This window comes from Hylobates moloch, unplaced genomic scaffold, assembly GCF_009828535.3.
Source record: "Hylobates moloch isolate HMO894 unplaced genomic scaffold, HMol_V3 SCAFFOLD_8, whole genome shotgun sequence".
Classification (NCBI taxonomy): Eukaryota; Metazoa; Chordata; class Mammalia; order Primates; family Hylobatidae; genus Hylobates; species Hylobates moloch.
Window position 1 is genome coordinate 57,861,679 of NW_026652283.1, and position 17,255 is coordinate 57,878,933.

Genomic DNA, 17,255 nt, shown 5'->3' on the forward strand with positions numbered 1-17,255 from the left:
TCGAGATGGAGTTTTGCTCTTGTTGGCCAGGCTGTAGTGCAGTGGCACGATCTTGGCTCACCATAGCCTCCACCTCCTGGGTTCAGGCGATTCTCCTGCCTCAGCCTCCCAAGTAGCTGGGATTACAGGCATGCGCCACCACGCCTGGCTAATATTTTTGTATTTTTAGTAGAGACGGGTTGTCTCTATGTTGGTCAGGCTGGTCTCAAACTCTCGACCTCAGGTGATCCACCTGCCTTCGCCTCCCAAAGTGCTGGGATTACAGGCGTGACCCACAGCGCCATCCAGAATTTTAATGTATTGTCTCTAATGACCCTTTTTAAGCAAGCCAATAAAGATAAAACTATTTTAGTAGATGCAGGTTTTCTTCACTAGCCTACGTGTGCTACTAAAAATGCCATTTTGTTTTGGTATAAGTTAGTGTAGTATCACTGACTTAAGCAAGTTGGTGCATGTTTATATGTCTTCTGTTTTTATAAAAGACTTGCTAATTTTTCTGTTGTCTTTTCTTAGTCTCTTCGTAGTCAAAAAAAATATTGGATATTTTATTAGCTTAGCCTTGAGGAGAGTTCTGCAGTAAAACTGCTGGTTTCCAAAAAAGAGGGAGAAAATAATAAGAATTACTGACTGGCAGTTTTATTTTATTTAGCAAGTAAAAAATAACCTGTTGAGCTAGAACTTATTTATAGTAGGCTCTAGCAGACCACAGCTACAACTAGGAATTACCAGTCATCCAAAATGCAGTCAAGAATCATTAAAAACTTACATTAATAACCTTGTACGTACCACTTCCAGATCTCTATGCTAGAAGTAAAATATCTGGTTTTATTTTTCTGTTGCGTGCAAAAAAAAATAATTTATCTTAAGCCAATATCTGGCTATCTGATAGTTTAATTCTAAATAACTTTTCTGTAATCATATTACCTTTGGGGAGAGGGGATGTACTGAGATATGAAGCCATTATTTTTCTTTCATTAAATTTCAGTCCTAAAAGACCATTCAAACTGGCATTCAATTCATATGTTGACTTTTTTTTTATTTTAACACATAAAGTATTTATCTGTTTCTGCGGGAAATAGTGTTAAGAGTTAACCCTCAGATGGCATCTAATATGACATCATATATTAATGCCATAGTAATCCTGAGGTTATAATAAGACAGTGTTTATTCGTGTTGGTTAGTTATCAGATGTCCTCTTTCTTGGGTTTAGAGTGGTAATTGTACATATTTTAAACTCCTCTTGTGTGGTAATCCAACTAGATTATCTTATTTATATTGGGCCTAATTTTTCATACTCTAAGATAATATACTACAGTTTTCCTAGTTTTCCTCCCATCAGAAGTGAGAAGTTTTAATTATGTAATTTATAATCCCTGTAACTGCCAGAAGTAGACTCCCTGCTTATCCCCAAGTGAATCCTCATCTTCACCAGGTCTCTGCATTCCTTCTCTATATTAAAAGGTGACTAGGCCCAAAATGGCAGAAAGAGATGGAGCTTTCGGCTTTAAATTTTTCATTGTCTTGTCATTATTTGTTCTCATAGCAAAGGGAGCAAGCAGTTCATGATGGCTGCAGCATTTAGTGGTGGTGGCTCTTGGCAGTAGCTTTCTTGCAGACCAGAGCCTTTTCCCCTCCTCGAATGGCAACTAGGTTGATCAGTGAGATTTTCAACTGCTTTTCTGGATGATGTTTACAGGAGAATTATTTCTGGGTCACCAGTGGCAGTTCTGATACCATACAACTTGTTTAAAATTCCTGCTAGAAAGAAATCCATATTGCACCACACGGTGCCTCTTTCTGCTGTTTTCTGAGGCCAGCATAGAAATGCTGTCTCTTGACCAACTCAGGGTAAGTTATTATATTCCTAAAGGACATCCAAAACCTACTCCAACCACTTTCTACATTCAGGTCACTAAAAGAGTAAATAAATCCCAAATTTATCTTCCTTTCCCCTCACCCCAACCCCCCCACCCCCGAATATGGAAGTACTGATTCTGTATACCTCAAGTCCCAGAAATAGCCCATAATATTCCAAAGTTGATGTTTAAATTAATTCTAATAGTGAGTATTGTATTACCCATGTTCCTTATTTATTTATTTATTTTTTTTTTTTTTGAGACAGAGCCTTGCTGGAGTCTCTCCAGCCAGGCTGGAGTGCAGTGGTGCAATCTTGGCTCACTGCAACCTCTGCCTCCCAGGTTCAAGCAATTCCCCTGCCTCAACCTCCTGCCTAGCTGGGGCTACAGGCACACGCCACCACGCCAAGCTAATTTTTTGTATTTTAGTAGAGACAGGGTTTCACCATACTTGCCAGGATGGTCTCTATCTTCCGACCTCATGATCTGCCCACCTCTGCCTCCCAAAGTACTGGGATTACAGGCATGAGCCACTGTACCCAGCCCCCATGTTACTATTTTTAAGAACATGTGCTAATTTAAGGAAAATCCTCAGCTAGGAAAAGATCAACAATTCCCATGCCCACATGTCTTTATTTCTTCTTGATACACCTATAATCTTCGATGCTACTGACTAATTCCAAGGAGTATTCTGATTCCATTAAAAATTCTGGAATAGTGGAAGACATTATTATTTTCTTGTATGCCGTTAGTAACAAGATGCACATTTTTGAAGAGCAGCTTTATTAGAAATGAAAGAGAGAATTTAAAAATGGAAATGTATGAGTTTGTAAAGGCAACTTGCATATGTCAAAGAAACTAAAGTTTAACTCAGCTTAGCTGAAGTAACTTTTCTAACATGCAAGCCAAGAGTTTTCTTTCTTCTTATTATTGCTTTGTCATGAAGCCTGAAGGATATTTAGGTAGATCCCATCCTTCATTCAAATTAGACCACTTTATCTGTTTCTCATAGCTGTTATTTGGACTTCATTTTTCTCTCTGACACCTGGCCTGACCTCTATGGCATTTTAAGTCTGTTTACCTCCTCTTAGCTGCCTACCATGGAAAGCAAAAGACTCCAACACATCCAAGTTCCAGAGTCCTAGTAGATGCCCAGTTTCCTACAGGAGGCATGTCTCCATTCTTCCTTCTTTCTGAGATTCTCTCTAGTAAACTCAGTCATGTCCATTTCTTTTCCCACTCTTCCTACTTTCCAGAGAAATGTTTTTTCCTTGGCTTAGAATAGAAAAATACTTCACCACATATATTCTCATCCAAGTAATCACCAAGGTTATTAAAAATGTATGTGCTGAAAGAATAATTAAAAAGAAAGATAGTCCTTTTTCCCAAATGAATATTCACGTTTTCTTGTTTTCCTAATACCAAATGTCCATCCATAGATATTTGTGCCAAGGATGTTGGCAGGTTTTACATCAATTACTGGTATTTTATGAGAGAAAATGAATGAAGAAGGAGTGTTCTGGGGAAGCAATTATTCACTTTGTTTTTCTCAGCTTACTCTTTTTTTCATTTTATTTCAGTCTTTGTTTCTTTTGGCTTTTCTTCCATTGACAATCTTTTTCCCTTTTATTTTTGTTTACATTCAAAAGTGTCCTACCTGCTTCTAACTTTATTCTTTTAATTAAAACTTACACTTCAAAATATGGGGTCTTATGTTTAAAATATAGTTAAAAACATGTTAAAATTGTCTCTTCGGCTGGGCACGGTGGCTCACGCCTGTAATCCCAGCACTTTGGGAGGCCGAGGTGGGCAGATCACCTGAGGTTGGGAGTTTGAGACCAGCCTGACCAACATGGAGAATCCCTGTCTCTACTAAAAATACAAAAATTACCTGGACTGGTGGCACATGCCTGTAATCCCAGCTACTTGGGACGCTGAGGCAGGACAATCGCTTGAACCCGGGAGGTGGAGGTTGTGGTGAGCCAAGATCGCACCATTGCACTCCAGCCTGGGCGACAGAGCAAGACTCCATCTCAAAAAAAAAAAAAAAATTGTATCTTCATATTAGATTCAATTGTCTTAGGAAGTGACGTGAAGAAAGAAGGATGAAGAGGAAATTATCTCTTGGATTGCTCTCCAGGAAATCCTTCTCTATACTTTAAAAGCTCTTGTTCTTTTCTAGGAGTCCAATGTGCTGATTGCTGCTAACAGTCAGGGTACAATTAAGGTAAGCTATTTACTATATCTCCATTTTAAACTCAGGCCCATTTTTAGACTGAAGCAGGATTATGGAAATACACCATTATACTGAGCCTTGGAGATCATCCCAAATCATGGGTCTGTGTCTCCTTACAAATGGCTTGATTTAAGGAAAAAGAATAGGTAGCTTGCATCTGTGGAGAAGATGATACTGCTTGTTGAGGTTGTATGGATGCTGGATGGATTAATAGATGGTCAGTTTGAAAAACAGATAAAGACTAGTGAACATTCACTGTGGGCTAAGCACAGTTTAGCTTCTGTTATGCCAGTACAACTATCCCACAGGGCTTTCAGTAGACAGAGCCCAAAATACAGCAGGAGATGCAAGATAAAGCAGAAGATGCTTAGACATTACCAGATTTAAACATATCTTGGTCTTATTTTATTCTCTTCCTCATGGTTCTCTTTCTTCTGTCCCCTAAGAAGTAGGTTTTTCCTCAGTTGTCAAAGGGGAAAAAAAAGTTATTTTAGTGTTCAGTTGAAAATTGATAGATGTGATTCAAGGAAGCCTAGCCATAAAAAAAAGAAAATTGATTGATGCATATATAGCACTTGTACATGATACATTGGATAAATAAATCCTAAGATATGCAGTGAACTTTCTAAACAAAACACCATTTTGGTGGAGTACGTGTTTCTGAGAGTACCTGTTTTTTCCACATATTCTCTGCTGATTTGGTAGAAATATTGAAAGTTTTTTAACATAACATGTGTATGTTTCTCCTGCCACTTAGCATTAATTTTGCCATAGCTTCCTTAGACTCATCATAAGTGGAGAATGATCCATCAACCAAGGCAGCAAATCCTTGCCTAAACATTATTCTACAGAGGTGAAATGAGCAAACTTAACGCAGAAGAACTGCACTAATTTACATGGTAGTCTCCTTTTTTAGGTAGCCAGTTTCTCTATTTGAAAAGCCTCTTTAGAGAACCACTGAGAGCTTAAATGAAAACAAGGTTTTTTTAACTGATCAGTGTTTGTTATGTTCTGGAAGCTTCAAGCAAGATGGTAGAAGGTCTTGGAATATCTGATTTAATTGGCTTTCTATAGTCTCTCAGTCTCTCTCTTACTCTCATGTCAAGTCATGAATTGAAAAGGTACACCTTACTCTTCAACAAGTTTATCCTTTGCACCAATTGGGATTGCCAACATAACCTACAAGAGCTCAAAACTGTATAGGTTCTCACAGGATCCCACTGACAAATCTAAGATTTTGTTCAGCATCATTGACCTCTTAAGTGGCCTAGTTACCTAATATAAAGACAAAAGCATTATGGAAGCACGTATATTAGTCAAGCCTTAGCCGAGCAGCAGGGGAAAGGTTACACGTTTAAATGTTTGCTACTTAGTGAGTGTTGTAGCGTCCATCTAATGTAATTCTTTTTGACAGTGTCCCATAACTATCCTCCTGTTCCGTGATCTTTCTTAGCCATTTGCTTCCTCTTAGTTTTAGCAGTATCACAACTGACTTTTTATGACAGTATACTACTTTAATTCTAAAAATACAAAGTATCTGGACACTAGATGATTGGCTAGAAATGGATGAAGCAGCAGGAAAGGGCAAGACTTTAGGTCCTGTACCTTGATCATTATAAACAGTGTTTATTGATGGAAGAAGAAAACAGATTAAAATCCTAAACAAGGATACTTAAAACTTTCATAAGAATGTGGAAAGATTCCAACATATTTTCCAAAAATGTTGTATTTGTGCTATGCATTAGCCAATTTATTTTTCCATGTGTTTTATGTAGTTTACCTTGAAGGCTCCCAAGTTAACTGTGGAGATAGCTAATCTGAAAGAGTTCGTGCAGCTGTTAAGCTGCAGGTCAAAAAGGATTAGTGTCCAATCCATTCAAATTCTTTGGCATTTTCCCAGTTGGGAAACATTTTTTAAATTTGCTTTTCTATTGGTAAATATAGTAAAGAGTCATTAAATTCCTTTTATATCTTAAATGATTTTATTAAATGGATCCTTTTTTCCCCCCAATTAGGTGCTAGAATTGGTATGAAGGGTTAACTCAAGTCAAATTGTACTTGATCCTGCTGAAATACATCTGCAGCTGACAATGAGAGAAGAAACAGAAAATGTCATGTGATGTCTCTCCCCAAAGTCATCATGGGTTTTGGATTTGTTTTGAATATTTTTTTCTTTTTTTCTTTTCCCTCCTTTATGACCTTTGGGACATTGGGAATACCCAGCCAACTCTCCACCATCAATGTAACTCCATGGACATTGCTGCTCTTGGTGGTGTGGATATCTAATTTTTGTGATAGGGAAACAAATTCTTTTGAATAAAAATAAATAACAAAAAAATAATAAAAGTTTATTGAGCCACAGCTAAGCTTGGAAAGTTTTTGTCAAATGCAGCAAGAGATAACTCTTTTTAAGAAGTAGCATATGTGAACTATAATGTAACAGTGAATAATTTGTAAAGTTCATATTTCCCAACCTCTTTGGGAATTACACATATCAATGTAAACAAATTATAAAGTACATAGATTTCTGCCAGTGAATTTACTGTTTACAGTAGATAGAAAGATTACTTTATAAAATTCTTTCTTCATTCTCTGACCAGATTTATATCATCAGCAAGTACCATGTTGTCCAGTCTCTCTGAATCTGGCTAAGGATCTAAAATTTTGATCTGTTGAGACCACATTTAAACAGAAAGAGAATGTTAGTCTCTGACAGCTAGCTCCGTCTTTGCCTTTGAAATGTTACATAAACATACCATAAGCCCTAAATGTATACCAAACCAACTAGTCCATTGCTTTTAGTACCATCCTAGGCTGAGTAATGTCTTGGAGCAGGAGTCAGCAAACTTTTTCTGTAAACTGCCGGATATATTTTAGGTTTTGCAAGTTATATGGTCAGTGTCACAACTATTCAGTTCGGCAAGTATAGCAGGAAAGCAGCCACAGACATATGTGAACAAATGTGCATGGCTGGGAAGTAGGCAGAGGGTCAGATTTGGCCCAAAGACTATAGTTCAATATCCCTTAACTTAGAGGAAAAGGATTTAAAGCCGTGTTATCCAAATTTCTAAGCCATATGGTCACTTAGATTATCTAGTTGGTTTTTATAAATTATTTTCAAATTGTAAAAGGAAAGAAGACCAGCAAGTCAAGCAAAAGTAATGTAAAGAGCTGCTTTAAAAGTTATAAACAAGGCCAGGCGTGGTGGCCCACACCTGTAATCCCAACACTTTGGGAGGCCGAGGCAGGCAGATCACGAGGTCAGGAGATCGAGACCATCCTGGCTAACACAGTGAAACCCTGTCTTTACTAAAAATACAAAAAAGAAATTAGCCAGGCATGGTGGCGGTGCCTGTAGTCCCAGCTACTCGGGAGGGTGAGGCAGGAGAATGGCGTGAACCTGGGAGGCAGAGCTTGCAGTGAGCCAAGATAATGCCACTGCACTCCAGCCTGGGCAACAGAGCAAGACTCTGTCTCAAAAAAAAAAAAAAAAAAAAAAGTTATAAACAGATTTATACACCACACATTTTATAAAAATAAACACTTGGAGAATAATAATATAGTAATAAACGGTTGAATAAAGGTAATGCACGATGAAGGTAATCAGAATATCCCAATGTATTCTTCCACTCAAGATTACTGAAACCTGTTACAGGTTCACATCTTCTTATCTGAAACACTTGGGGCCAAATGTATCATAGAACTTAGAAATTTTCAAGTATGGCCGGGTGCGGTGGCTCACGCCTGTTAATCCCAGTGCTTTGGAAGGCCGAGGCAGATGGATCACTTGAGGTCAGGAGTTTGAGACCAGCCTGGCCAACATGGTGAAACCCTATCTCTACTAAATATACAAAAATTAGCCAGGCATGGTGGCGGGCGCCTGTAATCCCAGCTACTTGGGAGGCTGAGATGGGAGAATCACTTGAGCCCAGGAAGCAGAGGTTTCAGTGAGCCAAGATTGCACCACTGTACTCCAGCCTGGGCAACAAAGACTATACAAGTATTACAAAACTAATAGAGTATATATATACTGAATATTATGTAACAACCTCTAACAGAGTCTAGAGCAGTAGTCCCTAATCAAACACATTAATACTTCTGTAGCAGAATGCATAAATGTTCACATTACATGGGGTTAATTAGCAGCCAAAAACAGTTTTCTATCAGTGCAAGGTCTGGTTTTACCACCAAACCAGTTCCTCAAAGTCAGGTGAATTTTTTTTTTTTTTTTTTTTTTTTAGTTTTTTTCATTTTCAGATCAAGAGCAGCGTATCTTGGTTCTGTGAGTTAAGACCTGATAAACTTTTAGACTCAATTCTGAGAGGAAAAGCTAGTGTCATTCAAAAATTACAGGTCACCAACCAGAACAATATTAGTTGAACATTGTTTCCAAGATGAATAAAGGACCTTTTGCAAAGATGCAGAAAGAATATTCATACGTAGAAAATCCTCCAAATACGAAGCAGAGAGTTAATGCCTCCTGAATGCATTTAATTAGAAGCATATTATTGTGCTTATTTTATTTGGTCTCACTTTTTTAATGTTTATTTCAAACTGTCTACATTGTGGGGCCATTTAATTTCTATATGTTTGTAAGGATACAATAAGGTACATTTAGTTATCAAAGGAATTTCGTTTTTAATTAAAGAAGGCAGTGCTTCATTTAAGTTTTTTTCTAATTTTTCTTGTAAATAGCATTTTTAAATTTGAGATCATCTCTGTGAGATGTCAAGATCAAACTAATATTACTGTTCCTTGCAAAAATAACATACTATTAAATAACTTAAAGGTAATATACATTTTAACACCAAAAAACTCCTCACTCAACAGTGTGGCTTGTCAAAATGTTCCAATTTAATCTTAAGTGGACTTGTAGGGGTTTCTCAGACATTAAGATAGAACACTTTTTTTCTTTTTTAAGTAGAGATGGGGGTCTCTCTCTGTTGCCCGGGCTGGTCTTGAACTCCTGTCCTCAAGCAGTCCTCCTGCCTCAGCCTCCCAAAGTGGTGGGATTACAGATGGAAACCACCATGCCAGCCCAAGCTTGAAGAATTTTTTTTTGAGACGGGTTCTCGCACTGTCACCTGGGCTGCAGTGCAGTGGTACAATCATAGCTCCCTGCTCATAAACTCCTTGGGACTCAAGCAGTCCTCCTACCTTACCCTTCCAAGTACCTGAGACCACAATTTATTTTTGTAGAGACAGGGTCTTGCTATGTTGCCTGTGCTGGTCTGCAACTCCTTGGCCTCCGTAAGTACTGTACTTGCACCCAGCCAAGATTGGAGAATTTTATACAGTTCTTATAAGAAGACTGAACTATTAAATATCAAAAAACTTATGGGACAGTGCTACAACTTCAGAAAGATTAGCCTGAACAATGAAGAGAGAAGTATAGGCTGAATTGAAAGAAGTGGAGGAGCCCAGTACGATGAGCCTTCTAGAACATAACTGAGAATTTGAATTTGGTCATAAAAGCATTAAAGGGAGGGGCTAAAGGGGATGGCATAATCTTGATATATGGTAAATGGATAGATGGGGGCAAGAGTGCAGTTAGGAAGGTGATCAGTCACAAGTTTATGGGGACTTGGAGTAAGATTGCAGCATTATCCAACCTTAAAGATTGTTTCAGCTGTAGAGTTCACCACAATCTTAATTCTTAATCTTGGAAGATTCTTAATTTTTAAAGTCATTGTCTTATAAGTTGTGAACAATAAAGAATGTAACAGCAAATTTATTTCTTCGGTGGTTATACAATCTTCAGCCAGCAGTAAGTCACTTGAGAAACTCATGACCAAAATGTTCATGAGCTATTTTGGGGGACCAGTTCTCTAAGTCAGCAGACCTAGAAACTCTCCAGCCCTGGTCCTAAATATAAGAGTAATTAGTCATTGCCTTTAATACAATTATGCAGATAAAACTGGGATTATTAGAAGTCTGCATACTTAGAAATGAAACATTAGGAGGTGCTACCTTAGATCTTGAGCCTATTATGTTACATGGCTAACATTAAAACTTTACCAACAGTAGAAATTTGTTGTTCCTCCCAGAGCAGTTAGCTAACAAATCCACATGTGGCTTCTGGTTAATGTATTAGGCACTTCTGGCCTGTTGGACTGAAGAGAAAATCATAGTGATATTCTAGACATATTTGTTGAGCTCCCCCTTTGTGCAGGGAACTATGTACTATGTACTAAGAATAGATATAAGATTTGATCCCTACCCTCAAGAAGCTTATTGTTCAGTGGGAGAAGCAGATAAGTATACTGGGTGTAAGTACCATGATACACAAAATCTTTAAGTGTATGCAGGAAAAACATAGAGTAGTGGGAGATTAAGAACTAGTAGAGGCAGTTTTCAGGATTTTTTTTTTTTGTGAGAATTAAGCTATAAGAGGCAAAGGAACATCTAAGCCCAATGGAAGCAAATTTTTAAACTATGAGTAGCTCCCATGGCCAAAACTGGAACAATTTGAACAACAAAATAAAGTAACATGGAATTATAACCCAAAGTATAAAATAAATATTTGAATCCATGCTGATATAAACAAATGATTGAATAAATAATATAGAGAAGAGACAAATTTTCCATGAAGAATTCCAAATAATTTATGTAGATAAAGAGATGGAGCATAAATTTCCACTCCAGTATGGTCTCTGCTTATTGACTTCCCTCCCAAAGAATACAATATGGAAGAGGAGAAAAAAAGAGTCAATTTAAAATTGAGAAACCTTACAAAGACTACTTTGGCCAAGTGATCAAGGTCAACATCCAAAGTGGTAAGTCATGTTGATAGTATATATTCCTGATAAGGTGCAATGAAAAATGGCATTTTAACTCTGATCTTTCTTCCAAAAATAACCACAGAACCCCAGCCTGAGAAAAACACCAGATGAATCCCTGTTGAGAGACAACCTACTCTAGCAGGGGTCTCCAACCCCCAGGCTGCAGACTGGTACCAGTCCGTGGCCTGTTAGGAACCAGGCCGAACAGCAGGAGGTGAGTGGTGGGTAAGCGAGCATCACCGCCTGAGCTCTGCCGCCTGTGAGATCAGTGGCGGCATTAGATTCTCATAGGAGCATAGTCCCTATTGTGAACTGCACATGCAAGGGATCTAGGTTGCATGCTTTTTATTAGTATCTAATGCCTGATGAACTGACATGGAAGGAACAGTTTCATTCCCAAACCACCACCCCACCTCTGATTGTTTCAGCTAATAGAGTTCTCCAGTTAATCTTGGAAGATTCTTAATTTTTAAAGTCATTATTGAGTTTCCATAGATGTCTGGTCTGTGGAAAAATTGTCTTCCACGAAACTGGTCCCTGGTGCTAAAAAGGCTGGGGACCCCTATACTATAGTACCTGATACTAAATACCACAGATTAGTACTTTAATACCTGATCAGTGCCCAAAACTGTCAAAAGTCATCAGAAACAAAGTCTGGGCATCTGTCATAGCCATGAAGAGCCTAAGTAGACTTTACTGTGCTATAACTGGATGGGATTTTAAAGCAGAAAAAGACATTACATAAAAACAAATCTGAATAAAGTATGGACTTCATGTGATATTATTGTATCCACATTGATTGATTGATTGTAACACACATAGCATACCAACATAAGATGTTAATAGAAGAAGTGGAGTGTGAAGTACATGGGAACTCTCCTACCTTTGCAATGTTTCTGTACATCTAAACCTTGTTCCAAAATTAAAAGTTTATCAAAAATGTTTTAAATTTTAAAGCATGAGGATTATTATACTCAAAGTGAAGACAAAGTAATGGGAGTGAAAGCTGGAGAAGTACAGATTGTAAATCAGTGATCTGTTCCAGTTGTCAACTTAAAATAGAGACAAAGAATAGGGAGTTTAGAGATTCACATTTCAATCCCAACTTTGTCATTAAGAAATTGTGTCGTTTTGAAGCAGATGGTAAACCTCTTCACTCTATATTTATCTATAAGATTATGCTGTACAAAGTCCATAGTCATTCTTGGTGATTTAGGCTCAGATACCTGAGTGCTGGTAGTTAGTTATTTCTTCTTTTTCCCAGAGATCATTAGAGCTTCTCAATATGAGAATCAAGAACTTTTTCCATTCATGTATGACTTTGATTTGTTACTTCAAAGAACAAATCACAAATTTGTTCATTTTTAGAGTCAAACTTCCTAGTGCCTAAATTCTGAAAGAGGTCTTAGGCTGGAAGTGGGTAGAATTTCTCATGAATTTTAAGTTCAAGTTCCCGAACATGGTAGTAGTTCACGTTAATTATTGTGTGAAATAATCACCTTTGGTAAACAGCTGAAAGAATCTTTTTTTTTTTTTTTGAGACAGAGTCTTACTCTGTTGCCCAAGCTGGAGTGCAGTGGTGCAGTCACAGCTCACTGCAGCCTCAACCTCCCTTGCTCAAGCAATCTTCCCTTCATAGCCTCCTGAGTAGCTGGGACTACTGGCACACACCGTCATGCCCAGCTAATTCTTTTAATTTTTTGTGGAGATGAGCTCTCCCTATATTGCCCAGGCTGGTCTCAAACTCCTCCCACCTTGGCCTCCCAAAGCGTTGGGATTACAGGCATGAGCCACCACACCTGGCCCTGAAAGAATGATTTATCCTAGAAAATTGTTTGTGTGAGCTTCATTGGAAAAGCAGCTTAATAATTCAGTTCACTCCCTTCTTTGGTACCTTAGCTAGTAGTTTGTAATGGGTATGAGCAGTTATTCCGAAGGAATGAGTAAAGTTGTTGAACCACTTGCATATGGTGGTTTCATTCCTTCAACAAAAATTTTAGTGGGCCAGGCATGGTGTCTCACCCCTGTGATACCAGTACTTCAGTAGGTCGAGACGGGCAGATTGTTTGAGCTCAGGAGTTTGAGACCAGCCTGGGCAACATGGCAGAACCCCATCTCCACAAAAAAATACAAAAAATTAGCTGGATGTGGTGGTGCACACCTGTAATCCTAGCTACTTCGAGGGGGCTGAGGTGGGAGGATGGCTTCAGCCTGGGAGGTGGAGGTTCAGTGAGCTGAGATCATACCACTGCACTTTAGCCTGGATAATAGAGTGAGACTGTCTTAAAAAAAAAAGTTAAAAAAAATTTTAATTAAAAAATAAATTTTAGGCCGGGCACAGCGACTCACACCTGTAATCCCAGCGCTTTGGGAGGCCGAGGCGGGCCAATCATGAGGTCGGGAGATCAAGACCATCCTGGCTAACATGGTGAAACCCCGTCTCTACTAAAAATACAAAAAAAATTAGCCGAGCATGGTGGCGGGCGCCTGTAGTCCCAGCTACTCAGGAGACTGAGACAGGAGAATGGAGTGAACCCAGGAGGCAGAGCTTGCAGGGAGCCAAGATAGCGCCACTGCAGTCCGGCCTGAAAGAGCGAGACTCCGTCTCAAAAAAAAAAGAAAAAAAAATCAATTTTAGTGCTTACTGTGTGGTAGTCTCTTTTCCAGGATAGGAGTCAGCAGATTTTTTCTGTAAATAGCTAGATAGTAAATATTTTAGGATTTGTGGGCCAGAAAGTCTCCATCACAACTACTTAACTCTGCTATTGTAGTATGTGAAAGCAGCCCTAGAGAAAATGTAAACAAATGAGTATGGCTGAGGATAGAGAGGAGAAAGTGGTTTTTTTATTCTCTCAATAACCAGTCAATTCTGCAGTGGACATTGGCTGGGTGTCCTCTAATTCAATTCAGTTAATATGCTATCTACCTGGAGATGTTACTGATGGAAGGTATCCGAGTTACTGGCAGTGAATTTGTACCGGGCTGCAACAACCTCAGTTATTGCCTCCTCAGAAGAAAGAATTTGACTAACGGGCATAAGGCAGGAAAAGAGACCTTGGCAAGTTTCAGAGCAGCAGTGGAAGTTTATTTAAAAAGTCTTTAGAACAGGAAAGCAAAGAAAGTACACTTGGAAGAGACCCAAGCAGGCACCAATATCAAGTGCCGTGTTTAACTTTGATTCTAGGGCTTTTAGGCTGGCCCCTTTCCCATGATTCTTCCCTTAGGTTGGCCTGCCCCCATGCAGTGTCCTTACCCTTGGGAGGTGAGCGTGCGCAGTGTGTTTGGGAAGTTGTACACATGCCTGAGGCTCTCTTCCTCTTTCCAGTGGTGTGCCCCCTGAAGGTCATACTCTGCCATTTTGTCTCAATACACATGCCTGGGAAGTTGCATCTCCCTGGTGTCTGCATTCAGTTAACACTTTAGTGCAACAGGTGTGGAACATCAACAAGTGAACCATCCCTGGCGCCCAGCTGCCAATTTATCACTTTTAGAGAGGCAATGTGATAATTGTTGAACCATCACCCAACATTCCTAGTGGGTGGGAGAATAGCCCTCTTCTGCTCCACTCATGCCTGTCTAACCACCTGTAACAAATACAGCATCAGATCCCACAGGTGAGGGCTCAGTGCGACAAGACTTCCCCCCTACCCACACCTCCAATGTCAGTTGCAAGCTCTGGGTGGTTTTACCTGTTCTTTTTACAAACTGTAAATCAGGGTTCCCATGAACCCTCCTTTGGGTTTGATTAATTTTCTAGAGCAGCTCACAGAACCTAGGGAAACACTTAAGATTACCATTTTATTAAAAGGGATATTTTGAAGGATACAAAGGAGCAGCCAAATGAAGGTCCGCATAGGATGAGGTCTGGAAAGGTCCTGAGCACCTGCACTTCCATCCCAGTAGAGCTGGAGTGTACCCCTCCTGTCCCATAGATGCATTCTGCTATCCAGAAGCTCCACAAACCCAATCTTTCAGATATTTTTATAGGAACTTCATTACCTAGACATGATTGATGAAATCATTAGTGATCAACTCAACCTTCAGTCCCTCTCCCATCCCCAGATGTCAGAATGGGTGGGGCTGAAAGTCCCAACTTTCTAATCATGCCTTGGTTTTTCCAGTGACCAGCCCCCATCCTGAAATTACCGTCCAGTCATTAGTCAACTCATTAGCATACAAAAAGATACAACACTTTGGAGATTCCAAGAGTATACCAGGAAAGGGGACAAAGACCAAATATGTATTTCACAATGTCACACTGCCAACAAAACCACTGAAGTGTGAGTTGTCATATGTCACAGAAATTTTTTTTCAAGCATTTAAAAATGTAAAAACATTTATCTCTCATGAGCCATATAAAAAAAATAAAAATCCACAAGCTGGATTTGGCTTGCAGGCCACAATTTGCTGACCCCTGTTCTAGGTGCTGACTAGACAGCAGTAGCAGGAGAAAGAAAAAAAAAAAAAAAAGATGAAAATCCAAACTTTGCTGAGCTTGCATTCATTCTAGTGGATAAAAGTACGTCCATAAAATGCCATTCTCTTTCCACAATGGTGTGGAGCACAGGAGCCTGGAAGGCCATTTTAGAAGGCATACCACCCAACTAAGAGGTTTTTTGTTGTTGGCTTGCATGCAATTTCCACAGGAGTGTACACAGCACTGTTATACCTTGGTATGTGTGCTTTCAGAGAACCAAGGAACACTTTTCCTGTTAAACCTCAGTAATGTTGGGCAGGGTGGTTTGTGCCTATAATCCCAGCACTTCGGGAAGCTGAGGTGGGAGGATGGCTTGAGCCCAAGAGTTTGAGACCAGCCTGAGCAACAAAGTGAGACCCTGTCTCTACATAAGATTTAAAAAAGAGAAAAAGGAGGGAAAAAAAAAAGCCTGGTGTGATGGTGCCTTCCTGTGGTCCCAGCTACTTGGGAGGTTGAGGTGGGAGGATCACTTGAGCCTGGGAGGTGAAGCTGCAGTGAGCCATGATCAGGCCACTGCACTCCAGCCTGGACAACAAAGTGAAACTCTGTCTCAAACAAACAAATAAATCAAGCTCAGGAGACAGAACTTTTAGAGTTTTTTTTTGTTTTTGTTTTTTAGACACAGTCTCATTCCATCGCCCCTGCTGGAGTGCAGTTGCACAGTATCCGCTCAGTGCAACTTCTGCCTCCCAGGTTCAGTGATTCTCATGCCTCCCAAGTAGCTGAGATTACAGGCATGACCCACCACGCCTACTAACTTTTGTATTTTTAGTAGAGACGGGATTTCACCATGTTGGTCAGGCTGATCTCTAACTCCTGACCTCATGAGAGTGATCTGTCCGTGTTGGCTTCTCTTTTCTTTTTCTTTTTCTTTTTCTTTTTTTTTTTTTTTTGAGACAGAGTCTCCCTCTGTCACACAGGCTGGAGTGTATTGGCATGATCTCAGCTCACTGCAACTTTCACCTCTTGGGTTCAAGCAATTCTCATGCCCCAGCCTCCCAAGTGGCTGGGATTACAGGCATGCACCACCACGCCCAGCTAATTTTTATATTTTTAGTAGAGATGGCGTTTCGCCATGGTAGGCAGACAGGTCTCAAACTCCTGGTCTCATGCAGTCTGCCTGCCTTGGACTCCCAGAGTGCTGGGATTATAGGCATGAGCCACTGCGCCTGGCCCAGTTCTATTAATCTATCTCTAACAAAGATAATTTAGGTCTGAGTTTGAGATTATTTTCATTGAATACTCTGAAAGATTTGTGCTTAAGATAGCCTGTTTAATGTGGGGAAACAGGATATTTTACAAGGCTGGCTTTTAATTTTTTCCCCTTTTCTTTCCCTTTTTCTCCCTCACCTTTCTGGTTATTTCACCCTGAGCTATTGAAATTTCTTTTCTGAATATAAGGCAGTTTCTCAGGCTTATAGCACTTGTATGGAGACTTGGAACCTGATTCTTTTTTGGAATGACCGAATCTTTTATAAGTATTCATATCTTATAGCTAATGTTTGTGCACTGGCTAATTTCGAGGGGTTAAATTTTGAAAGAATAAATTACTTTTCTGCTAAATTAGCTACTATTAACAGGTAGCCATTTTTTAAAATATTCTTAATGTTTAGAGACTAAACTTTAGTCCAGGGGTGTCCAGTCTTTTGGCTTACCTGGGCCACACTGGAAGAAGAATTGTCTTGGGCCACACATAAAATACACTAACACTAATGATAGCTGATGAACTTAAAAAAAAAATTGCAGAAAAATCTTAATGCTTTAAGAAAGTTTACAAATTTTTGTTGGGCCACATTCAAAGCTGTCCTGGGCTGCATGTGGCTTGCAGGTTATGGGATGGACAAGCTTGCTCTAGTCAGTGTTTACACTTTAGAAGTCCTCACTTTCCCTTCCCAAATTCCATT

The 17,255-nt window shown here is 39.4% G+C and overlaps 1 protein-coding gene across 4 annotated transcripts in view; it reads left to right on the forward strand.

Annotated features, from left to right (window-relative positions):
* The window catches only part of COP1 (COP1 E3 ubiquitin ligase), a 257,894-nt gene extending 251,441 nt beyond the window's left edge, over positions 1–6,453 (forward strand). For all 4 annotated transcript variants that reach the window (XM_032160914.2, XM_032160918.2, XM_032160917.2 and 1 more), the window contains 2 exons: positions 4,039–4,083; positions 6,108–6,453. In XM_032160914.2, coding sequence (XP_032016805.1) covers positions 4,039–4,083; positions 6,108–6,125 — 63 coding nt within the window. In that variant the 3' untranslated portion in view covers positions 6,126–6,453. The remainder of the gene's footprint in view (positions 1–4,038; positions 4,084–6,107) is intronic.
* Positions 6,454–17,255: the final 10,802 nt, after the last annotated feature.